Genomic DNA, 25,000 nt, shown 5'->3' with positions numbered 1-25,000 from the left:
GGTCAACCTCACCGGCCTGCAGTCCTCCACCGCGTACAGTGTGGGTGTGAGCGCCGCCGTGCAAAAGATTGAGGGGCCGAGTGCGGGACACGTGAACGGCACCACGGCACGAGAAGGTGAGAGTAGTAGGCTCGCATGGCGGCCAGTGCTACTAACTCTTCGTATTTCCCTGGTTTTGCGTATGAAATGTTATCCTGGCTCTCCTTTTATTCCCCTGTGAATTAACCAGACGAAAATATATGTATATAAAGAAATTACATTTCGACGTAGTATAAACATTTTTTTTTCCGTAACTATTACCCTGTAACTTCATTCTCTTCAAATATCATAATATGCATCTGAAAAGTCCTCTTGAAAGGAATTTCGTGGCCATCATCCTTCTGAAGGTTTCAGCCATTCATAGACACATTTCCAAAAAAAAACACGAAATACGTTTTTTATGAGGAACTCAAATATTTTTCTTAATAACTCGTTTAGATGTTCTTCAATGGCCACACAGGCAGATTATGATCACCTCGTCTGCTTCTTTCACGACAAATTTTATGAGTATGGCATTCAGTACATATTTCTGATGGATAATGAGTGTCTCTGTCGCACTCGAGGGACTCCCTCCGGCCTAGGAACACCAGCGTGGGTGGTGGGACTGAGTGTGGCAGGCGTGGCAGTGGTCCTCGCGGTGGCAGCTGTCGCAGTCTACTGCCTGAGGTACAAGCCTCGACTAAGGTAATGTGGAGCAATGCGACTTGTTTTAGTGTCATATTTTCCTCCTTCGTGATAGAATTTAAATGAAGGGAATATTTATCGACTACTGCTACTACTACTACTACTACTACTACTACTACTACTACTACTACTACTATTACAACTACTACTAAATCATCAGCTCTTCCTCCTCTTTCTTTTCGTTAGGCCGTTGCCCTCCGTCAGTCAGCCTGATCTGAAACTCAGCTGCCGCTCTCTCATCCCCCAAGAAGTTGAAGGGGCGGTGAGGGTGGAGGACCTTCGCGGCTACATAGAGGTAAGCCTGTCCTCGATCCTTTCTCCTCCATTGGCAAGACTACTCATGCAAGGCACTAGTTTCCTTACCCTTCCAAGCAATGCTCTCTCTCTCTCTCTCTCTCTCTCTCTCTCTCTCTCTCTCTCTCTCTCTCTCTCTCTCTCTCTCTCTCTCTCTCTCTCTCTCTCTCTCTTTCATTCGATTGATGTTTCTTCCATCATGCCTTTTTTATTATTTATCAGCGAAATTTGTCATACTTCTCTCTTTATTATTCGTATCATTATCTTCATCATTTTAATGTTTTACTACTAAGTTCACCATCAGCTAGAATTTATCTTTCTTCGCGTGTTAGTGTCGCTTTTTCCTTTCTTCCACCGTGATGACCGACAGCTTCTGGAGGAGGACACCCAGCGGCGCCTGGAGGAGGAGTTCGAGCAGGTGCAGCAGAGTAGCGGCAAGCACCCCACCGTGGCGGCCTCGCAGGACCATAACAAAGACAAGAATCGCTTCAGGAACATCCTCCCCTGTAAGTTCCCAGGCACAAAGTTGGTCAAAGCTTGACGGCGGCTACACGCTCAGGTTGTTATTTTTCCTGTCGTCTTGTCCAGTTTAATAAAAGAACAGGAAAAAATGTTAAAGTCAGAATTATAAAGCAAAAGATAAACATCTCCAATGTTTTTTGTTGGCAATTGGAAGAGGCTCCGTTCCTCAGGTCAGTTTTATGAGTATAGGCTAAAAATTTCTTTGTGTGTGTGTGTGTGTGTGTGTGTGTGTGTGTGTGTGTGTGTGTGTGTGTGTGTGTGTGTGTGTGTGTGTGTGTGTGTGTGTGTGTGTGCTATCAGGTTGACTAGGAGAAGTGAACAGATCTCTGTGTTTTCTCTTCAACAGTTGACCATAGTCGAGTCATACTTTCCCCCGAGGCGGGCCAGGCTGACTCAGATTACATCAACGCCAACTACATTAAGGTGAGCCACCCTGGCAGAGGCTCTAGGCACGGTGACGTGACCAGTGACAGTTCAAAGTTTCTCACAAGTTAGTCAAAATGGCCACAACTTTGGTCACAGAAAGGGGACAATAGAGTGATTTACCGAATATGCGTCTTTCTGGCATATCACCATTCAGGATAATTTGGCGACCAGTATTCCATCCGCATATTAAGAAATACAATTCTAAAGGGTAAAATTCATAATGGAAAATGATAAGTTAGGTAATATGATAATCAAAATAAAATCATGTAACTCTAAAACATTGGACAAAAATTCAAACAAACAAGCCACCTGGAAAAAAAAAAAAGTCATATTATCTGTTTAGTTAATGACATGGAAAATATAAAGACAGATTTTGGAGAGATAAACGTAACAAAAAGTCATTCAGACCAACGCGTTCTTCCTCTAAAGGCAAAAGAAAGTACGAAGTGAGGTGAGCGTTCTCCGTGGAGTAAATGAAACATGGTATTCATTCCCCGCAGACTTTTGGCGCTGCGGGGAATCTGCTCACTGGTTTACATATTCGGATGTACTTTAAGAGCACGTTCTGCTGCTAGTGACAACACCTACCTTTATGTAAAATTTCTTTAAATATCTCGCGAGCAAGGACAGAGAAACATGGGTGAATGTATAACTTAGGTACTAATGAGATGAGCAAGCCTGTCAAAAGTGGTTAATGGCCTTCTCGTTCTGTGCCTGCGATACCTCTATTGAACACACACACACACACACACACACACACACACACACACACACACACTCACACACTCAATGAAGCCCGACTCTTACTTCAGGACGCCTGGGGACGGGACAGCTTCATTGCGTGCCAGGCACCGATGGAGGGCACGATAGGGGACTTCTGGCGGTTGGTGTGGCAGCAGGACGCCTGCGTGGTGGTCATCCTCACCAACCCTCGGGAGCGGGGACGGGTAAGTGTTCGGGTGTTCAGGAGAATGTTGTTTTCTAACGATTCTTTCAGTCATTTACTTCTAAGTTTACCTTGTATCGACGACTGCACAATATTTATCGTTTATATATATATATATATATATATATATATATATATATATATATATATATATATATATATATATATATATATATATATATATATATATATATATATACACACACACACACACACACACACACACACACACACACACACACACACACACACACACACACACACACACACCTTTAATCCAAGTTATGTATAATAGAAGGTATCAACGTAAATGTGTTCTGAATCCTGGCCTGGGCCGGCAGGAAATGTGTGCCGTGTACTGGCCCACCCTGGAGGAGCCAGTCATCACCGTGGGGGATCTCACCGTCACAAGACGTAGCGAGACTAGTGAAGGCGGCCTGCGAGTGCGTGAGTTTGTGCTTCAGAAGGTACGTGGTGCGGTGGTCTCTCGCTGCGAGTGCTTCTTATCCATTATGTTTGATGCTTCGTGACTGCAACTATCTGATATCACCAACAGCAATTAATTGCGGCAAACAGCAAGGGCCTGCAGCCTCTATCAAATGAATCATATCAAATCAAATGAAATTCCTTCCCTCCTTAAACAGGGCAAAGAGCAACGCTCAGTAAGACAGTATCACCTCACCACCTGGCTGGACTTTGGGGTCCCCAATCATGAACATCACCTCCTGGATTTTATCCGCGAAGTCCGGGACTCGGTGACCTCGGCGAATGGCCCCCTCGTGGTCCACTGCCGGTGAGGAAAGAGCAAAGCACAACACTTCCTAATACAGCTAGTCAGATTCATTTGACAATTAATGGGAGTGGAAAGAAAAAGTAGCCTAGCAGAGATAGAGACAAGGCTGCCAATGAAGCCTGTGTCTATAATAGGCTTTGGGAGATAAATACGAATACAGTATACATTTATGATAGCCTAGTAAGTATTTCATAAAGGCAAACTGGTGTCACACATACAGTATGACTAAACTGAAAAGTTATCAGTGTTTTCCTTGTTCAGTGCTGGCGTGGGTCGCACTGGCACCTTTATCGGCTTATGGAACCTGATGGACGCAGTGGACGCAGGGCAGCGAGAGAGTGTGAACGTGCGGCAGACAGTGCTGGCTATGAGGGACTGTCGCTGCTGCATGGTGCAGACCCCGGTACCGAGGGGAGGCGGGAGGGAGGGCACGACTGATTGAGTGACTGATTCATTGATATCTTGGCACGACAAAAAATAAGTCACATAGACAGGAAGGTTTTAAGCTGAGTTAATGGTATCTGAAACCATTCTCTTTAATACTATACGTTGTTCTAACCTGTCTTATCGCCCCACCAGGAGCAATACCTGTACCTGTACAAGAGCATCGTGGCCTATCTGGAGGAGCCACAAAGATGGAGAACAGAAGACCAATGGCACAGAATTCCTAGAGAGCCGCGATCACAAAAAGGTTGTAGTGGCGTGGGAACATTAGTACATTCTTTCTTTACTTCCATAGATTTAAGCAAAGGGAAGGAGAAGAAAAGGAAGGGAGGAACGGGACAGGAACCAACTAGTTTATGGGGTAACAACCATTGATTATACGTCTCCAATTTAATCTCTAGTTTTTACTTCTTACCTACGCACAATGAGCTCCCTGACAGGTTTGTGTCTCCTCAGAACATCATCTCGCGTACGACAACCCTGCCTTCACCGAGGAGGCGACCCCCAGCGGCCACCACGCATGACACGAAGTGCACGCGGAGGGAAGGAGGAGCAATCCTGAAGGTGTGTGTGTGTGTATGTGTGTGTGTGTGTGTGTGTGTGTGTGTGTGTGTGTGTGTGTGTGTGTGTGTGTGTGTGTGTGTGTGTGTGTGTGTGTTTTATCTCGGCTACAGCCATTGTGGCGCAAATTGGCGCAGTACATACGTAAATTTATTATTATTATTATCATTATTATCATTATTATTATTATTATTATTATTATTATTATTATTAGTCGTTATTATCACTGATGTCACCATAATCACCCACCACTGACAGACGCCGGGCGGGAAGGAGCCTGGAGGTGTGGTGTCGGTCGCCTCCGTGGACTTATGAGAGTACTGCTGGCTGGCTGGCAGAGGCAACTATACGCTGCTTTCAAGGGAGGCTGCACCAATCTTTCCAGGAGGTGGTGAGGGCGCAGGACAGTGGCCGATGCTGCAGCTCTACCCAAAGAACGTTTAACGATACGTGGATGTACTTTATAGGCCACGAGCATAACTAACCGGCGAACGCTTGGAATGAAATGACTGGTAGACTGTCTGCTGTATAAAAAAGTCTTATGATTTGGTGAGCCACGTCAGTTAGCTGTGTTCGAAGAAAGACTCCATGTTGTTAATATCAGTTGGCAAGGCATAGTCCGCGATTCTATCTTCTCTTCCACTGAGATTTTAAACAACTTGCATTTCTTTTCTTTTACTCCTTCACGCAGAAGAGGGCACGTCAGAACAGTGAACTGCCTGCTGAGAAACTCATCTGTGAAAAGCCGTGTTTACCTAATGATCTGTTTTATAGCCCTTCGAAATGTGTGTGTGTGTGTGTGTGTGTGTGTGTGTGTGTGTGTGTGTGTGTGTGTGTGTGTGTGTGTGTGTGTGTGTGTGTGTGTGTGTGTGTGTGTGTGTGTGTGTGTGTGTGTGTGTTTGGAATAAATATGTAACTAGTTATTTCCTACTTTTTGAACCCAAGTACTTGATGAATTTTTACTTTATTTTTCTTTCTTCGACCCTACCTTGCTTTAATATATTTACACGAGTATGGCAATAGTTCTTACTTTTGTTGAGATGTAAACTGAAAGACCTTATAAGTGCCATGGACTTAAATGACCCATTCAGTGCCGCTGATGAATACCTGGCAGTCTGAGGGAGAAATACCATAGTCTCGATATAAAGGGATAACCCGGCTAAGCCTCCTGCCCACAGCCAAGACTCCTGCCCTCAGCCAAACCTCCTGCTTTCAGCCTAACCTTCTGCCCTCAGCAAAGCTTCCTTTCCACTGACAAAGGTTTTCCTTTCAGCTGTCTTTCTTTTTTTTTTTTATTTCATACTATCTTTTAAAAATGCTACAAGAAGTTGATGAAAAGAAAACCAAGTAATTAATATAAAAATAACAGTTATAATATTCCGTACAATGCTTGTTTGGCACTTTTAGCGGTGTGGCGAGAATCTCCGTCCTCTTGTGGCACGGACCCACTCACACACTTCACACGCACCCACACAGACAGAAATACTGGCCTTTTGCACCCACAGGACCATACACACGCACTAGGGAAGGCAGAATTGCTGGCCTTACTCTTTTGCCGGCACGTGAGGTCTCGTGCCTGACCTCCACCAGGCGAACAAGGACTGCAGCGTGAAAGGAGACTAACCTAAATTATTTTTGACCACCTGAAGATTCCAGCTCAGGTCTTCTCTGTTGTAATTTAAGAACTCAGTGATAATGATAGCGACAATGATAGTAAGTGGCCGAGGATGTGGCAACTGTGGCGTGAAGGGACAGCTGGTGCGAAAACTGCTGCCTTTGTTTCTGGGACGTTGAGCTGTCTCCGCCAAACTGACCAATGAGGGTGTTGCTACAATAATCGCAGCATTAATCCTTGCCAAGTGGGATTGCTGTGGTCACAGTAGGCCTCAATATGTGAGGCCAGGGGTTGGTCCCCCGTAGAATCTTACTACAGCCATCCTCTGTTGTTTTCATAGGAACGGGAGTCAGATATTAACAGACAGACAGACATACAGATAGATAGATAGATATATAGATAATACAGTTCTGAAACACCTCGTGAGGTGTACCTGCTCACACTAGCAAAATTTTTCCGGTGTCTGGGGCGTGAACACCCTCAAGAGGAAGTACAAATCTCTTCTGAAATCTTTTGAGATTTGGTTTTCCTTCATATATTCAGGGCTTGGTGCGAGGCCACTCTGTCACCCAGGGGCCGCCATTATGTGGTCGTCACCGCGCCCGTCTCCGAAACGCTTCAGGTACCACAGGGGAGACTCTGTGAATAAGTGGTTGGGTATTTCACTATCCAAGGAGCGCCCAGCGGCTGTCAGAAACCTCAGAAGAGCCAGTCCTGGGAGAGGTTGGAGAGCAGGACAGCAGGAGGTGGCGGGCTGGAAGCAGAAGTACGGGGAACCGCGGCCAGCTGCTGATTGGTTCTTTGGTGCAGCTGCTGCACCGTGACGCCGTGAAGGATTTCCCTGGCCAGCTCAGCACTGAAGGCCGAGCACCGAGATCCAACCACCTGCAAAACCAGACACCCGCCATTAGCTTCCCATCGCCTCTCGCGCTCTTCCCCGCTCTCTCCACCATTTCTACCCATTCCCTACTCCCCACGCTGCTCCATCACCATCTCACTCACCTGCAGGCGCTCCGTTGAGGCTCCGCCCACCGCCGCCATGTTCGGATGAAGGAGGGGCGGTAGGATGTGGGCGTGGGGATTAGAACGAGCACTCTGAGAGGCCGCGTCGTCCACCCTGACTGCCACGGCGTCCAGCAGCAGTACCAGCGTAGGCGTGGCCGCGAGGGCGTTCACCAGAGAGGAGAGGAGAACGTTGGTGGGCGCGGGCTGTGCTGAAGGGAGGCAAAGGGCGGGACCTTCCGGAGTTACCAGGATCTGGCGGTGATAAGCAAGAGTTTGGTGACAGCTTCCTTCCAGCGCCGTGACTCACCCTGTCCATCTCTCAGCCTCAAGGAGTGATCTGCCTCCCCGGGAGACATATGTAACCGAAAAACCTCGACAATATTCTAAGGCAATACTTGAGACACTCAAACACTTGAAGGGATGCTCAGAATTATTAGTACTTTCTAGAATATCAAAAAACGCTTCGATTATTTGCGGAATTACAATGAAAGGCGAACAGCCAACGCTGAGTCAACAAGAAGGGCAAGCAACAGATGCAAAACAATTGAGTCAAGAGGAAGCATGAGCAGCAAACATTTCCCTCGCCACCGCAACACTTATGCGTGGTTTCCAAACACAGCTGCCGAGACTCATCAACACCCCGCACGACACAACACGGAGCCGCAGCCTTACCTCGCCGCTGATGTACAGAACGACAGCACCTTCCTCCTCCGGCTGGATCTTGTCGGCGAAGCTGTGCACCTGCTTGGCCAAGGACTCCGGGGAGGCTCGTCGCAACACGTGCTGCACCACCTGAGGAAGAAGATACAGCTGGCCACCTCCGTCTAGCCTCGGACTGAGTAAAGCAGTGTCTACCTCTCACGGTCCTGAAGCCTCGCAGGTCAGCCGCCACACACTCCCGCACTAACTACGATAACAACGTATATATGCTAGATTGTGTATCATCTGTTTATTCACTAATTCACTGCTTCGTCTCTTTCTCTTTGCTTCATCCCCCTTCCTCGCGTCTACCACGCACGAAGCTCAGCGAACCAATAAGTAGGCGACATCCATGCCTCCACCAACATTGCCTCACAAAATCTCGCCCACACCGAGCTGCTGTTCACCCTCGGCAGCGTGTGTGTTCAGGGTAGTGAAGTGGGTAGATTTCACATCTGAAATCTACTTATTCCCTTCTCTCCACCACCTCCGTTCCTCAAGACAAAGAGGTTGTTCCTTCGATGTTTACGCAGAAGGCAAAAAAAAGAGGTATCAATTTAAAAGTGCCTGCCGTCGCTCCTCGCTAGCATAAAGAGTCAGGAAATCTATACCTCGCTGTCAGCATTAGTCATAATAAGCCTCTTGTCTTGAGTATATGGGAGTGGCTGGAAGGAAGACATAAGTGAGACAGTTCAAGCCAATTAGTGTCCTCTTGTCTCGTGTGAGTGGCGGGCGGTGCAGCGTTGACTGCAAGGGAGAACTTACCTGGAAGGGGCGTGGAAGGGAGAGCAGAACAGACGCCACCTCACCGCCCCCGGCGACGCAGGCATCCCCGGCGCGTGTGGCTCCGTCCAGCACCAGTGAGGGCGGTGGGGCGCTCAGCACCAGGGCGTGACGCACCTGACGGGAATCAAGTCACGCTAGATGCTCAGCCCTGAATCTGACTATGTTATCAATATTTTATAGGACCTTATAGAAACATGATTTAAATTTCCCGTGTGCCATTCTTTATCATCTCCAATATCTCCATGGTGGAATGGACAGCAGGTGGTCATGGTGAGGTGAATAGCAGGTGAAGGTAAATTTAGAATGTAATGGATCTTAAGGAAAAGTTGGTGATGATAGTGATGGTGGTGGTGGTGGTGGTGGTGGTGGAGGTACATGGATGGACAGGCAAACACAGGCCATACAGACGCCTCACCTGGCTGTTGTTGCGGTACAGGTTGACCATGGCCTTGAGGGTGGGCGGCAGGTAGGGCGGGCGCACACCAGCGCGAGAGAGGGAGTGGGACGGGTGTTGCAGCAACACTCGCACACACTCGTGTTGGGACCGCTGAGGGACACAACAAGCATGCCAATCACTCTCCCTCATCACAAACATACGCATCCTGACGCGCTACTACTAGACGCTGCACTCTCTCTCATTCTCAGCTCCATCAAGATCACCCCGGATAAACTTGCCATGAGCAACAGAACACTTCAGGAATTGCCCTTACCAGCACAAAATCACCACATCATTCACCAAGAGCTTAGCGCTTTTAGGAAGGATTATCTAATGAATACAAGTTATTTATTTTCTCGTGAATATTGCCTCGTGCAGGTCAGCTACTCACTGCCTGAACCCTGAGGTCTTTCGTGATCAGCTCAAGTGCGCTGTAAATATAAACTTTTCAAGACGCTTTCCAATTTCAGAATGACAGACAGGCACAGACATGATAGACGCTTCCCGCCTTTCAGAATGAGACAAACAACAGACATACAGACACAGAGATAACATACGCTCCCCGTCTTTCAGAGTAAGACAGACGAACAGACGTGGTGCACATTTTGGCAGCCTGCCTACCTCGAGAGCCGCCACGAGGGGCGTGCGTCCCGCGGCGTTCCCGGCGTTCACATCCACGGCAGCGTGCGAGGCGAGCTGCTGCACCACGTCCACGTGGCCCGCTTCGCACGCTAGACCCAGCGCCGACAGTCCGTCAGGACTCAGCGTGTTCACCTCCAGCGTCCTCACCTGCGGGAAGGCTTGATGAGCGGCACACTCCACTCAGCAAGTCACCAACCACACACTATTCTGATATATTTTTGTGTAAACTAATTTCTTCATCTTTCACCTGCAAACATTCTTTGCTCAACTTGTCAATGGACGTAGTATTAAAGGTGACACTCAGTGTTCGGCTGTTGCTTCAAGGCCTATCAATAAATCAAATCCATAACTGAATTAAGTTCTGAATCAATGAACTGCTTTCACAATATGTAACCCAGTGCTATCACATATAAATGGTATCATTCCTAATTACAGTATGTCCGTTGCTAATAATCTAATAAAGTACATATCAGCAAGAACTGATATATCTCATGAATAATGAAAGTTTTCCAGCAGCTGGCGTAAACGCTGCCGAGCTCCGTCCACTGGTGTCACAGTGTTCCAATCGTTAAGTTTATTGTTGCCACGAACGACAAAATGGCTGCTTTGTGTCAGTAATGTCATTAATGGACAGAAAATGAACACACGGCCAGCATACCCTCGCGGATGTTGTTTTCTTTAACTGGTTATGAAGGACTGGTCCTGTTGAAGCTGCACCGCAACAAAAACACCAACTGGCTTGTACATTATCACAAATTAGATATATGTGTTCGATGCAAATGTCTTTACCCATGATGATGAGGTCACTGTCTCAAAATTACTTGCTGCATTGACCGCCACGGAAGCTTATTGTGAATTAAGATGTGTTTGGAGACGACAGAACAATTGTGGGAACATAGGATATATGGTGGATGTTCGTGGGGTGAAGGAGAACAGTGAAGGGTCGTGCCTGCAGCAGCGCCTGCACGATGACGCGGAAGCCGAGCAGCGCCGCCCACATGAGTGCCGTCATGCCCTGGTCATCCCGTAGCTCCAGGTCCACGCCGTCAGTCTCCACCAGCGCCAGCGCCGCTTCCACGTTGCCACACTTACACGCGTGAAGCAACGCCGTGCACGACTGCTCGTCAGCGGCGTTTAGCTGCGCAGAACAAATTTGTGAGAACAAGCTAATAAAGTAATGAGGTAGTTTTTATTATTATAATTTATTTCTTCATTTCTCTCCTTTTTTCTAAACTTTCTGAGTTAGTTCCGTTGAATCTCCTTCATTTGCAAACACACACACACACACACACACACACACACACACACACACACCACCATCATCATCATCATCATCATCATCATCATCATCATCATCATCATCAACACCACCACCACCACCACCACCACCACCACCACTTACCTCCACGCCGCGGATGGCCAGCATGAGCCTGAGTGCGGGCAGGCCCTCGGGGTATGTGGCTGCGTACATCAGTGCAGTCTTGGACTCCAGCGTGCGAGAGTTGACATCCACGTCAGGTCTGGCAAGCAGCAGCATGGCCAGGCCGTATAGGTTGTCTGCCAAGGCTCGCAGCAGTGGAGTCTTGCCTTCCGCGTCACTTATGTTGATGTCTATGTTGGGGTGATCAAGAAGAGCCTCCACAGAGGCTTGCGACCCGCGCCTCACTGCGTACATCAGTGGTGAGGCCCGAAAATCATCCGTCTGGTTGACGTCAATGTTGTTTCGGGCGCAAAGGAGAGCGAGAAGACCCGAGTGGTCGCTGCGCGTGGCCAGCAGCAGTGCTGACATGCCCTGCTCGCTGCAACGGAGATTGGGATCCAGGTCTGGGTGAGAGAACAGGAGGCAGACAATGTCCTCGTGGCCCATGATGCAGGCGTACATGAGCGCCGTCTTGTTCTGGTTATCCCGAGAGTTCACGTCGACGAGATGATGCTCCAGCAGCAGTTTGGCACTCTCCAGATGGCCATTCTTGGACGCAAGCAGCAGAGCCGTGCTGCCTTGGCCATTGCGACGGTTCACGCCAATGTGGGAGTGCTGCAGCAGGACTCGGGTCAGTCGCGCGTTGCCGTGGTGTCCCGCCGCCACGTGTAGCGCTGTGTCACCGCAATCGTCTTCTAAATTGACGTCTGTCTTGGGATTCTTGAGCAAAAGTTCCGCGGTGTCGTCGTGGCCGGCGCGCGTGGCGAACAGTAACGCACTGCACCTGTCTGTGGCTGTCATGTTGACATTGATGGCGTTGTGCTGCAAAAGCAAATTCGTTAGCTCATACATGCCCGCGTTGGCGGTGAGGGTGAGAGCCGTGTGGTCAGCGTTGTCCTGATGGTTCACGTCTACCTCAGGACACCTCAGCAGCACAGCCAAGGTCCTCACCTGCCCATGCTCCGCTGCCAACATGAGTGCGGATCGGCCGCGCCAGTCAGCACTGCTATAGTCAACGTCTTTGTGCGTGAGTAGCAAGTGAAGGACTTGAACATGTCCGTTCTTGGCGGCCACCATGAGGGGCGTGAGACCTTGCTCGTCCCGCTCGTTCACATCTAGGCCGGGGACCAGCAGGAACACCTTGACAACCTCACTCTGGCCGCTGGCCACCGCCCAAGCGAAGGACGTCTTCCCGGTCTTTTGGCGCCAGCTGACATACGGGCCGTTCTCCAGCAGCTTTACCACGTCCCCGATGTTGTCCACTTGCATGTCGCTCACGGGGTGGTTGTAGCGCTGCGTCATGGCGGACGGAGTGTGGGTGGAGCACTCTGAGGAGGAATCGTCCACTGAGTCTTCAGTGCCGCTCGACGCTAGCTGGTTGTAGCGCGCCAGCAGCTGTGCTACCTCTTTGTGGCCCTCGTGCTGTGCCCACGCCATAGCCGTGCGGCCATCTCGGTCCTTGGCCTCTGTGTCATTCCGGGAATCCCTCAGAAGCGTCCTGACGGACAACAGCTGGTTGCATCGCGCGGCCCACATCATGGGCGTGAGGCCATCGCTGTCTGGTGTGTCGGGCCGTAGAGAATGATACTGCTGCAGTAACTCCACCACGTGCACGGCGCCAGTCTTTGCTGTCCACGCCAGGGCCGTCATGCCCGCCCCATCCTGCTCGTTTATGTCCACCTCGAGATGTGCCAGCAGCCTCTGCACCACCGAGCGCTGGCCGCTCCGAGCAGCTAGGAGGAAAGCTGTGAAGCCATTTCGGGTTCTTAAGGAGATGTCAGTGTCCCGGTGAGAGAGAAGGGCCACCACCACCTCCTCGTGGCCCCCACTGGCGGCCACCATGGAAGGAGTCTGACCCTCCAGGTCACTGAGGTTGGGATTTATGGCTCCGTGCTTGAGTAAAATGTGCACGCAGTCAGCGTGGCCGGAGCGCGCGGCGTAAAACAGCGCCGAGCGGCCGTTGTTGTCCTGCAAGTTGACGTCTGTGTCATTACACTTGCACAGCATGTTGACCACAACGGTGTGGCCGTGCTCCGCCGCTCGCATCAGAGGCGTCACCTTGTCTTTGGTGGCTACGTTGACGTCCACTGTGTCGTGGTGCAGCAGTGTGCTGGCTACCTCGGCGTGGCCCGTCTCCGCCGCCATGAGCAGCGAGGACCGGCCAATGTTGTCTCTCTGGGACAGATCCACACCACGCTGAATCAACAGTTCTGCGGCCTCCGCCCGGCCCACTGTCACGGCCCACATGAGAGCGTTCATGCCATCCTTGTCCTTCTCAGCAATGTTGGCTTTGGCATCGAGGAGCGCCGAGATACACTCCACACTGCCGCCCGCCGCTGCCCACAGCAGGGCCGTGGACCCGTCAGGGTGACACTTGTCCACAGAAGTGCGGTAGGAGCTGAGCAGCTGCTTGACGACACTCTCGTGGCCGTGCACGGACGCCTTCATGAGTGCCGTCTCGCCGGCGTTGTTGGCTAAGTCTGGTTCGGTGTCGGGGTGCACCATGAACAGCCGCACCACGCCCGTGTGCCCTCCGTGCGCCGCCCACACCAAAGCAGACCACCCGTCGTCATCCTGCAGCGACAATCAGTCCATAAATTTCAAAACTTAAACTAATTTTTCAGCAGAAAAATTGGCACATTAATCAAGCACAAGTTGCAAGACTCAATGCCAAACAAATAGAAAACATTGTTAGCAGAAACAAAATTTGCACGTAAAAAAAAAAAACACAGATGTGCGAAAGAGTAGAGATCAGTAACAGGCAAACGGCTGCTCGATACCAGGAGTCTTAACTTATACAACACTGGATTTAAAGGATGAAATAAGAGATACAGAACCCATGGTATGAGTCTTGAACAGCTTGCTCATCAACGAGGTGATGAAAAATTAGATGATCATGAGCTCGTCGGTGTGAGTTGTCGTGACTGAACACAGATAGAGAAGTGCCATGGAGTGTAGTATGCGAGGAGCAAACAATAACAAGATATTGCGACAGAAGAGTGCAGTGAGCAGGACAAGGAGAAAGTCCCGAGACCAGACAACTGCTCGAAGTAAGAATGGAGTATAAGGAAAAAAAGGCGAAATTAGGAATTAGAATGATCAAGGGAAGGAAGAGAGGGCAGCAGACGCCTGTACTGACAACTAGTTACGGTCCAGAACAGCAGAGGTAAAATAAGGCTGATCGCAAGACATCGTGTGAGGCTGCAGGAATTTTAAAATGAATCCAGTTCTTGTCTGCTGCCTTGGCACGTGCAGAGCGGCAGGGCGCCACTCACCTGCAGGTTGACGTGCGTGGCGGGATGCTGCAGCAGCGACGCCACCACAGCCTCGTGTCCCCGCCAGGCAGCATACATGAGGGCGTTTTCCCCGTGGTTGTTTTGCCAGTTGACGTCCGCGCCACCGGAGAGAAGCGAGGCCACCAAAGCCGCGTCCCCGCTGTCCGCCGCCGCCACTAGGCGCTCCTCTGGTGGCAAAGGAAGGATGGGTATGCTTGTACACACACACACACGCACACACACACACACACACACACACACACTTTCAGTTCTCGGGCTGATAATATATATACAAGTTGGTATGTCGCATCATTCAATCCTAGTTCCTGAAAAATAATGCTAATTATTGAATGACATATGTCAGAAAACTCATAAACACTCGCCGATAAGATAAGCAAGAGCTGGTAGTGTTGTGTATTGTATCGCAGCTAACTTTATTAGTATGACTTTTTTGTCGCTCAAGTGGATGGCGGAATTGAGTTAATATTGCTGCTGTCCCTCGGAGGCGTGAGTTACGAGTGTGAGAGGGGTGCATTACAAAGTTGACCTATGCAAATAGGAACGGCGATGGAACGGCGCCATATATTCTCGCTGTTGCTGCGCCAAGAATACCAGTCAGTCAGTCAATCAACTAATGAATGAATCAGTCAATCACTCGATGGACAGAAGACTTTTTAACGCACTAATGAATGCAGACTAGCATCTTGTGTGCGCTTCAACACTCAAGGATAATCAAGCAGTGATAAAGACGTACATACGATGAACAAATATCATCTCGGTCTTTCCTTGCGCACAAGTGAAGCTCTCCAAAAACAACATTACGACTTGAATACTAGAGTTAGGATTTGTTTGAAAAATGTCAAACCATAATGTTGAAAAAATATGTATATATACCCATGTACGATGAAAACTTAATAAGAAAAGTCATAAGATGGATTCCTGAAATAAAATAAATCAGAATAAATCAAAATAAATCAGAGATGAAATGGAGGACAGAAGACTTGCGAGGACTCGGAGCCTGGAAAGGTGAAGTAGGGTTGCACACACACACATCATGTTGGGTGTTTACCTTTGGAAACAATTCCAACGGAGATGAGCGCCCTACGGAACACGCTGCCCCGACGGCGGGTCACGGAGGGGTCCCTGCCTATCCCCGTGGCCGCCACCCCGGGGTTCACCATGCTGCAGTTCAGACCGACTCACTGGTATTTTGACGTGCCACCCCCCGAGAGTTGCCGGGGAAAGGTCGTCTCGGGAATGGGCTGGGGCTCCACTCCTGCGGGGGCGAGTAGCAGTAATGGTGTCAGTAACGTGCCCTGATGGCCACTCCGCAACAACCTCTCCTTAATGGTCACGGTTTACCAGGTACATACCTCTACACACACCTCCAGGCACACATCTCCTGACACACACCCACACTCACACACTTCAGTGACCTCTCCTTAATGGCCTCCCTTCTAGAGCCTTTCATCAGCACAAACTATTTCTCCCCAGGTGGCTACACAGACCCTAGTCTCCAGCCCTCGTGCCCACGGTTAACACTTCCACCCGCGCACCATCCGGGTCTGGACTTGGCGTTACATCCTTCAGCCCACCTGTCGTCCTGTCGCCGTCCAAAAGGCGCAGCGGCCACCAGGTACTCCGCCTCACCTGACAGTGCGGGTCCCGTGCAGCGGTGATGGCGTCTCGGCAGGGCGGCGCTATCTCTCTTATCAGTGAGGCCACGCTATCAGCCACGACCGACCACGACCTGCGCCGAGTAACCCGCTCCTCTCACGCTTCGCCACAACCTGTATAACAACACTAACGGGCAAAATTGATAGTTTTCTCTGCTTTCTTGTCCGTGTCGATGCTAAGAGTGGCGTGCCCGTCCCCTAGACCCTAGACCAGACCAATTAAGTGCCCTCCCTCCTTCCCTCCCTCCCTCCCTCCCCGCCGCTAATCCCCCACGTAGCCATGACGCAGCCACTCTTATCTGTGATAGGCAAAAGTTTTATCTCCTTATCTCCCTCTCTCTCTCTTTCTCTCTCTCTTTGCTATCTACCAACTAATTACCCAGCAAAGTTCCCAGCACAAGGTGGAGCGATGAAATAGGTTACTCCAGGTTATACTACAGATAAGGCGTCGCTCCACCAAGGCACTCTTTCATAGCTTACTGGTACAGCCGGTCTGTTGTCAGCTTCTCTCACTGGTCTGGTGTACTAACAGCACCAGGGATGTCTTGTTTTAGGCCCGCCGGTATGAAATGGGAAGAGGATACTGTTCCTTGATCAATTTACAGCCGCTGCTCTCTCTCTCTCTCCCTCTCTCTCTCTCTCTCTCTCTCTCTCTCTCTCTCTCTCTCTCTCTCTCTCTAGTTCCTTTACCCTGCTATACATTCTTCTACAATAATCCCTTGCAACTCTTCAGACACATTTTTTGTATTAAAGTATATTAAACACTAGAAAAAAGTCAGTCTTTTATTCTCTCTTAGCTCTATCAGTCCATGCAAACTAGATGTTTATATGCCCTGGATGTTACCAAATTACACCCATAGCAATAAAACGGTGAAGTCTTCTGATCTATAAATTTATCAATTGTTAGAATATATCTGAATGAACAAAGATGAAGTGAGGGCGGCAGGACAACCGACTTGCGGCCTTGACTATACCAGGAGTAATATCTTTGTCTGGCAGAGTAAGAAGGGCGTAATTCTGGACATTTACCTGAGTGGCGCAACACACACACACACACACACACACACACACGTGCCTCCGTTACGTCAGGGCTTTCCTTCGTAACGGCCCGGTAAAGTTGAAGGATTTCTTTATCGCATCGAGATTCTCAAAACCGTGAGACAGATCCAAGAAGGCAGTGCAGGAAATGATAATTACACCACGAGACGCAGGCCTGAAATGACTTGCGCTTTTCTACAATAAACAGTATTACTTATGAGAACAAATCCCTCAAAGAACCTTGTCGCGTAGAAAATCAAAGCGTTCATTCAGAAACTTGTGTCATCCATGCAACCTCGTATGACTGATTTCTTTATTTCGTTCTGTTTTTTTTTTTTTTTTCTCTCTCTCTCTTTCTTTTATCCGTCTTCTCTTCTGGTCCCGTTCACCCTCCTTTAGTTTTGCAAGGTTTCCACGCGTGTAAAAATATTGTCCCTTGCAGATTGTGAGTGGCAGGGCAAAGATTTACGTGATAATGTAACTTTAGTGGTGCTAGGTCTTTGTTGACTAGCGACCTGTACCTTCAAGGGCTGACTGACTGACTGACTGACTGACCAACTGACTGACTGATTGACTGACTGACTGACTGACTGGTTTCATGACACCGTAGCAAAGAGATTGATCAGCTCAGGGCTTCCTAAACTATTCATCTCGTCCACTCCCTTCTGAAGGCTGAAAATTTTCATTAACCCCTAAATATATAAAATAAAGAAAATAGCGCAGCATATATTATGAGAAAATAAAGTGATACAAACATACGAAAAAAAAATTAATAGTAGTAGTGGTAGCAGTAGCAGTAGTAGTAGTAATAATAATAATAATAATAGTAATAATAATAATAATAATAATAATAATAATAATAATAATAATAATAATAACAATAATAATAATAATAACAGCAACAGAATAGGCACTTCACACCTGTAAGTGCGGCGTCACCCACAACATACGCCGAGTCACTCTTCCGGAAGTTCTTTTTCAGTCTTCATTTGGCCATGATGAGAGTTTCAGGCAGAACTAGTTGGTCTTAAACAGCGGATTGGGAGTTGACGGATGCCTAGATAATGACAAGGACGTGAGCAATATGCAATGTGTGTCTTGCTATCAGTGGTGACGCAGCGCGACTGCACCTCAATACCGCATCAGGTATTCAAGTAGAGAAAACGCAGAAGTTTTAAGCAAGACGCGTTAGTATAAATGAACTGTCCACAAGGAGTGGAGAGTCGTGAAAAAAAAAAAAAAACCTGGATGAAACTCTTCTCCGAGTATTCTAAGAAAGTAAAGCTCGAGTATTCTAAGAAAGAAAAGCTCTAATACGTCAAAAGTTGAGCGTCCATCTACAGTACTACTGAATGCTGCATCACTGCCTTGCTGGTGAAAGAAGCAAGCATTACGTTGTCCATACAGAGAAGGAAAAATATTTCTTACGAAAGCAGTTAAACTTTTAAATTTACATTCGTTAAAGAAGTTGAGATAAATAGGGTATCTGATGGAAGTACTTAAGTGGAAAAGAGATAACAAGGATAATGTGAACAAACTCCTTAGAATTAGTAATTAAGATAGGACTGTATTTAACCAGGAAATATAAAGACATTCGTTGTCAAGTAGTGATATACAACTATCAGCTGGAACAGACTGTGTAATCACGTTAGTGGCGAGTCATATTTTCTTATGTTTTTATCTTGAAGGAAGTTAATAGTAATGATATTTCGCACAATTACTTTCACATTTGTTATAAGTTAAATGTGCCATCGGAAGGTGAAGCCTCTAGGAAGTGTAGAACGCCATCCTCCTGCAGGTAAACACAAGAGTACATTACATCCCGAGATAAGAGAGAGACCCTCTCATGCCGCGCTGCTCCTGTAGGTCTTCAGTAGGCTCGGACCCTCAGCCAACACTTGCCGAGTAGTTTGGAGAAGCAGCAGCCATCACAGAGGACTGAATACGTAGGAAGTAAGGAAAAGCTGTGTGTAGCAAGCGTGTCCAGACCTCACAGTGATCCCAACCCCAACCCTTGGCGTGGGAGTAAGACCAGAAACACGCAGCCTTGGTCTTCCATCTGCCCGTCCCCCCACCTGCTCTGGTACACAGCGGGGTGGAAGTGCCTGTGGGGTGGAGGGCAGGGCAAGGCAAGGCAAGGCCGGTTCTCGCTTAATCATCTAGCCTCTCATTACCAGTAGCGGGGATGTGGGCGGGACTCAACAGGACACGCGCCCACGCAGGGAATATTATGTTAACCAATCACCCATGACGAAAGCAATGGGATAAGAAGACTTAGAAGATTTCAGGTCAAATATGGTCACTCTATGACTGCTGTATGCCACAACCTTCAGCCTCCCCTCTGTCCAGGGATCAGGGGCGAGCAAAAACTCATGGGGAAAATAACACCAGCTATCTTCGAGTAGGTACAGCACAGCACACCGCCACGCAGCCTTCGCTCACTCTCCTTGAGGCACACCACGGCGGCAGCGAGGCAAGAAGGTGATGAGGTGAGGGACGCATGCGATGTGTGGCGGAGGAATGGAAGCACGGAGCAATGGTGAGGAGGAATAATCGAGGGAATAACGTGTGTGTGTGTGTGTGTGTGGTGGTTTGGTGTGTTGGTGTGTTGGTGGAGGTCAAAGCAGGAGTTTGAAACAGTGCTAACGGTGCTTCAGGCTTCAGGCTTCATCAGTAGCTACCTTTGCCGCCCTGATCCTATTCTCTAGCACTGTCAGTCCTTCACCCGCCAATGACACAAGGGCACCTGCTCACTAAGTGGCTCTGTTTTACTTTTACCGTAAAAAAAAAAAAAAACTGCAGGTAATAAAAAGATCTGAATTACTCCATCACTCTTTTTTTCAGTCAATGATGCCTTTGAAATGTTGCTCTAAACTTTATATCAAAAACTTTATCAAAACTCACAGCAAGGACTACACAGCACACGCCCAATTCTGAAAATAATTTGATGTAATCATCGCATCTCGAATTACAAAAAAAATAAAAAATATTAAAGAATCTTAAGCACACACACACACACACACACACACACACACACACACACACACACACACACATACACACACACACACACACACTCACAGCCATAAATGATAACGAAACACCCTAAAAACAGCGTCTAAATCACAGAAAAGAGTTTAGGAGAAGGCAATGAATGAAACACACAAACAAAAGAAAAGTCTTCTGTAAAAGACAATGAATACGAAAAAAAAAAAAAAAATGCGATTTGAGGAAGACATTGAATAAAAAACCGGCATTGGCACACCGGATTCTCAAGCCTCCCTCCCTCTCTCCCCTCCATCACCCCTTATATACTTCGCCATTTATCTCCTTCTTACCTATGAAAAGAAATAAAATATAGATAAATAAAAAAACAAAAAAAAACAAATATATATATATATATATATATATATATATATATATATATATATATATATATATATATATATATATATATATATATATATATATATGTATAAACAAATAAACTAAAAATCAAACGAGAACATCATAAGGATTAAGGATTATCAGCAGGAACATTCCTCATTCACTGAGTCAACCAGTTTGTTTATTCAATAAACATATTTACCTTCTCACACTCGTACATATTTTTAGCAGTGTGTAAACAAGAAACATATATATATATATATATATATATATATATATATATATATATATATATATATATATATATATATATATATATATATATATATATATATATATATATACTCGTATATATATATATGTTTGTTTGTTTTTTTTCACCCACAGGTGATAAATTTAGCCCTTGTTGAGAATCATTGGCTTAAAATGTGTTCAGAAGATAATGAATAATAAAGATGTTGTGGAGAAAACCTTAAATAAAAGATGTGTTCAGGGGAAGCCAATGATTAAGATAATTTGAGAAGACAACAAACAAAAACAAAATGTCCTTTAGAGAAGATGAATAAAAGGCAGACAGGGGAGATAAAGAATAAAGAAAAAAAATAATTCAGAGGGCAATGAAAAAAAAAATGTGTTGGAAGACGATGAATAAAACAAACACATAGTTCGGGTGGAGAAAATGAATACAAATGTGTTCAGAAGGCAATGAATAACGAAATATATGTCAGGAGAAGAGGATGAATAATGTAAATGCTGCCTGACACACCCACTCCTCGCCTCCCTGCACTTCCCGCGGCACATCCTCATTCCAAGCCGAGAGCTGCCGCCAGTCTTGGTCAATGTAGCCCATGATCCTCCCCCCCCCCCTCTCTCTCTCTCTCTCTCTCTCTCTCTCTCTCTCTCTCTCTCTCTCTTACTGCTCTGCCTTCTTTTACCATTCCTAGGTTGGTGTTTTGTTAATCTTTTTGTTTACGTATTATCTGTTCAGCGCTTGACGTATCCTGCCTGATGGCCGCGCAGATAGAGTGTATTGTTAAAAGAACAACACAGAAACACAGTAAAATGAGGGAAGCTGCAAGAATCCATCGTGGCTACACGTGGCAGTCTCTATAAAACATGCGTACTTATTTTCGCTCAATTCCATCCAGATAATATTTGCCTAATCTTATTATCGAAAGACTGATCAATTTTTTTTTTTTTCAGCAGCTTTAGCTATTTTTTTTTTTTTTTCCTCAGAGGACTCTAGCTAAGGGCTACAAAAACGTAGAAAAAGCTCACTAAGCTAATCCCTACAGAACAGAGCCAGGAGGATTATCCAATATTGGAGAAGTGTCTTGAAACCTCCCTCTTGGAAGAATTTAAGTCACAGGTAGGGGGAAATACTGACGCTACTCGTATAATTATACAAGCATGACTAACAGATTAAGATAAACAAACGCTGACAGGTAGAGTGGGGGTCCCAAGAGCTTAATACGTTTACAGTGTGAAGGGTGTTTCCTGATCGTCACATTATGCATTGTCAAACGTTTCTGGATGTAATTTCTAACAATTGGATGTTATAATTTTGAGGACTGTTTTCATGATTCCAGCGATAGTTTAACCAGGAGTATGCATTCAGTGGGGAAAAATATCTATGAGAGAGCGATTAATCAACTCTATGTAAGAGGGTCACTAATCCAGGCCAACAAAAAGTTATAGAAAGAAGACCCATTGAAGATCCCATTCCCTTTACATTATAGTGAAAAAAACATCCTCCAAAATTTGAGAAACTAGCTATTATGAAAATCTGAAGTGTTTGAGAGTACGGGCCATGCAGCAGCGCCAAAGAGATGATGCAGGCAGTGTGTTGTGAAGCCAGGACACAAGCCAGGCAGAGAGTGGATGAGGCCAGGGAATGGGGAATTGATGGCGCTGCTTCATATATATTAATGCAGGTGTGTGTGTGTGTGTGTGTGTGTGTGTAACAAAGGCGGTTTATATTTCTCATTCACTTTTCTTCCATTCACAAAAAAAAAAAAAAAAAACAGAAAGGAAGAACAAAGCATCAGTAGTAGACCTGTTGGCCCTTGCGAGGCTGTTTGTGATCAGCTACACTATCTAGTAACCAAAAGTAAAGCAAATTAGTGAAGTCGTGCGTATGAAGCGAAGGAATGCTACGAACAGCCGGATGGATAACACTTTTAAAACACACACACACACACACACACACACACACACAGAGAGAGAGACGATGAATAAAACAAACACATAGTTCCGGCGGAGAAAATGAATACAAATGTGTTGAAAGGGCAATGAAAAATTAAAGATATGTCAAGAGAAGAGAATAATGTAAATGCTGCCTGACACACCCGCTCGGCTTACAACCAAGAAGGCACGGGTTCGAATCCCGGGCACGGCGAGGCAAATGAGCGAGCCTCATTTGCCATCATATACATCATCATATAAACATCATATAAAACATCATATAAAGCCTGGGTACCCTCTTCACCTAGCACCAAGTAGATACGGGATGTAACCTGAGGGGTTGTGACCTCGCTGTCCCGGTGTGTGGTGTGTCAGTGGTCTCAGTCCTACCCAAAGATCGGTCACTATGAGTTCTGAGCTATTTCCGTAGGGGAACGGCTGGCTGGGTGACCGGCAGACGACCGTAGGTTAATCACACACACACACACACACACACACACACCTGATAACGCCCCTAAGGGCGCCGCGCACGGACCGATACCACCTCAGCGCGATTCCCACCATGGTGTGAACCATTAACAGTTAGTTCATCTCGCTAGGTTAACCTCAAGTTTAATATTAAGCCTCCACCCAAACCCACTGTGTATATTCAGTATAACTACTACCATATAAATAAACCGTTTATCATTATTATTATTATTATTATTATTATTATTATTATTATTATTATTATTATTATTATTATTATTATTACACACACACACACACACACACACACACACACACACACACACACACATACACACACACACACACAAGCAGAGCCGCAAGCCCGGGCCAGTCGCACAAAGGGCGAGGCAACCATTATGAAATGTGAAGGTGTGCGTGTAGCACATCCTTTTCCCCTTGAAGTGAGTCAGCACGAGGCAGCCGGGCGTGGGCGGCTGGTGCTCCTCACACAAAGGCAGGTGCTCCTTACACAAAGGCTGAGTGAGTCCCGAACCTGGCCGCTACTTGAAGAGCGCTTCCTTGTGGTGTAACCTGTGACGTCAGAGGATCCGTGACGTAGTAACCGTGACGCATCAGTGACGTGTTTTACCCAGCTGCCGGATATTACCGCAGCGCTACGCAAACACCACACTAAGCTCGTGCGCCACAATTCTCAGAGCGGATCACCGCCCCGTGCGTGCACACCATTACTGCGAAAGGACAACTCACACCTTCACAGGCAGATTCTTCAGATCTAGACTCCTGAAACACACTTCCATCCTGGGCTTCCATCAGGACTACTGACAAAGGACACGGAGATACTTAGTCACTGATAGTGAAAAATTCTTATTAAACTATTACTAAAACCATGAAAACACTCTTGAAAACCCAAGAGCTTTCAATGTTGGGTATTGAAGTAGTGGGGGTGAGACGCTGAAACATCGTATGTCCCCTAAACTCTCATCAGACTATCACTGGAACCACGATAAACACTCGAGATAATTCCTCGGTAACTTCCAGTGCAGGCTGTTCAAGCGGAAGAGATTAGACGCTGAAACATTATAAAATATGTTCCTTAGATTTTTTATTCATAAATACTTTGGACTTTCATAGGGACTAGCACTGTTTAATGAAAAGAAACCAGAGCTAGTAGAGAATGAAAAAGAAAAAGAAATAAAATAAGATGTGTGTGTGTGTGTGTGTGTGTGTGTGTGTGTGTGTGTGTGTGTGTGTGTGTGTAATGAGAAAGAAGCCAGAGACGTAAACTATGTAAATATAAGACATTTCATTAGATACCTGTTAGCAATTAGTAATGAGGCAATATATCTCTCAAACACTTCTTTCTTGTCAGGCACACTCACCATCCAGAAGCGAATACCACACACACACACACACACACACACACACACACACACACACACACCCTCTGTACATTTTCAGTTTGTTAACTGCCTAAATAATAAACCGTTTATTATTATTATTATTATTACACACACACACACACACACACACACACACACACAACATATTAGTTTCTCAGATCTCTTTATACTATTTTTCCATACTCGTTATCGACGCTTGTTCCTTTTCATTACACACACACACACACACACACACACACACACACACACACACACAC

General features: G+C 46.7%; 2 protein-coding genes across 3 annotated transcripts in view; one reads left to right on the top strand and one right to left on the bottom strand.

The window, feature by feature from the left end:
* Positions 1-5,630, top strand: part of LOC135105981 (receptor-type tyrosine-protein phosphatase H-like) — a 10,169-nt gene extending 4,539 nt beyond the window's left edge. The window contains exons 6-17 of the mRNA XM_064014723.1: positions 1-116; positions 603-723; positions 910-1,018; positions 1,388-1,523; positions 1,886-1,962; positions 2,778-2,912; positions 3,253-3,378; positions 3,556-3,704; positions 3,966-4,107; positions 4,284-4,395; positions 4,605-4,712; positions 4,968-5,630. The exon at positions 1-116 is cut by the window's left edge and continues 181 nt beyond it. Coding sequence (XP_063870793.1) covers positions 1-116; positions 603-723; positions 910-1,018; positions 1,388-1,523; positions 1,886-1,962; positions 2,778-2,912; positions 3,253-3,378; positions 3,556-3,704; positions 3,966-4,107; positions 4,284-4,395; positions 4,605-4,672 — 1,291 coding nt within the window. The 3' untranslated portion in view covers positions 4,673-4,712; positions 4,968-5,630. The remainder of the gene's footprint in view (positions 117-602; positions 724-909; positions 1,019-1,387; positions 1,524-1,885; positions 1,963-2,777; positions 2,913-3,252; positions 3,379-3,555; positions 3,705-3,965; positions 4,108-4,283; positions 4,396-4,604; positions 4,713-4,967) is intronic.
* A 430-nt stretch (positions 5,631-6,060) lies between these two features.
* LOC135105980 (serine/threonine-protein phosphatase 6 regulatory ankyrin repeat subunit B-like) lies at positions 6,061-16,386 on the bottom strand. 2 transcript variants are annotated; one of them, XM_064014722.1, is made up of 11 exons: positions 16,238-16,386; positions 15,657-15,863; positions 14,588-14,775; positions 11,295-13,886; positions 10,842-11,030; positions 9,872-10,039; positions 9,230-9,361; positions 8,794-8,928; positions 8,002-8,121; positions 7,327-7,581; positions 6,061-7,209 (listed from the first exon to the last, which is right to left on the bottom strand). In XM_064014722.1, exons 2-11 carry the CDS (start codon positions 15,766-15,768, stop codon positions 7,024-7,026), a joined length of 4,077 nt encoding a protein of 1,358 aa, XP_063870792.1. In that variant the 5' UTR covers positions 15,769-15,863; positions 16,238-16,386; the 3' UTR covers positions 6,061-7,023. The 2 variants fall into 2 exon arrangements, with proteins under 2 accessions (XP_063870792.1, XP_063870791.1); XM_064014721.1 differs by having other exon boundaries at positions 16,183-16,290.
* Positions 16,387-25,000: the final 8,614 nt, after the last annotated feature.

Source organism: Scylla paramamosain, chromosome 12 (genome assembly GCF_035594125.1).
Source record: "Scylla paramamosain isolate STU-SP2022 chromosome 12, ASM3559412v1, whole genome shotgun sequence".
NCBI classification, from domain to species: Eukaryota; Metazoa; Arthropoda; class Malacostraca; order Decapoda; family Portunidae; genus Scylla; species Scylla paramamosain.
Note: the sequence above shows the minus strand (reverse complement) of the source record. Positions and strands in the feature narration are given on the sequence as shown.

Excerpts from the sequence above, each read along its gene's own strand:
- LOC135105980 (XM_064014722.1), bottom strand. The coding sequence starts at position 15,768 with ATGGTGAACCCCGGGGTGGCGGCCACGGGGATAGGCAGGGACCCCTCC. Across the intron at positions 14,776-15,656 it reads CGTTGGAATTGTTTCCAAAG|AGGAGCGCCTAGTGGCGGCG; the intron begins GTAAACACCCAA and ends CTTTGCCACCAG. Across the intron at positions 7,582-8,001 it reads TTCTGTACATCAGCGGCGAG|ATCCTGGTAACTCCGGAAGG; the intron begins GTAAGGCTGCGG and ends TATCACCGCCAG.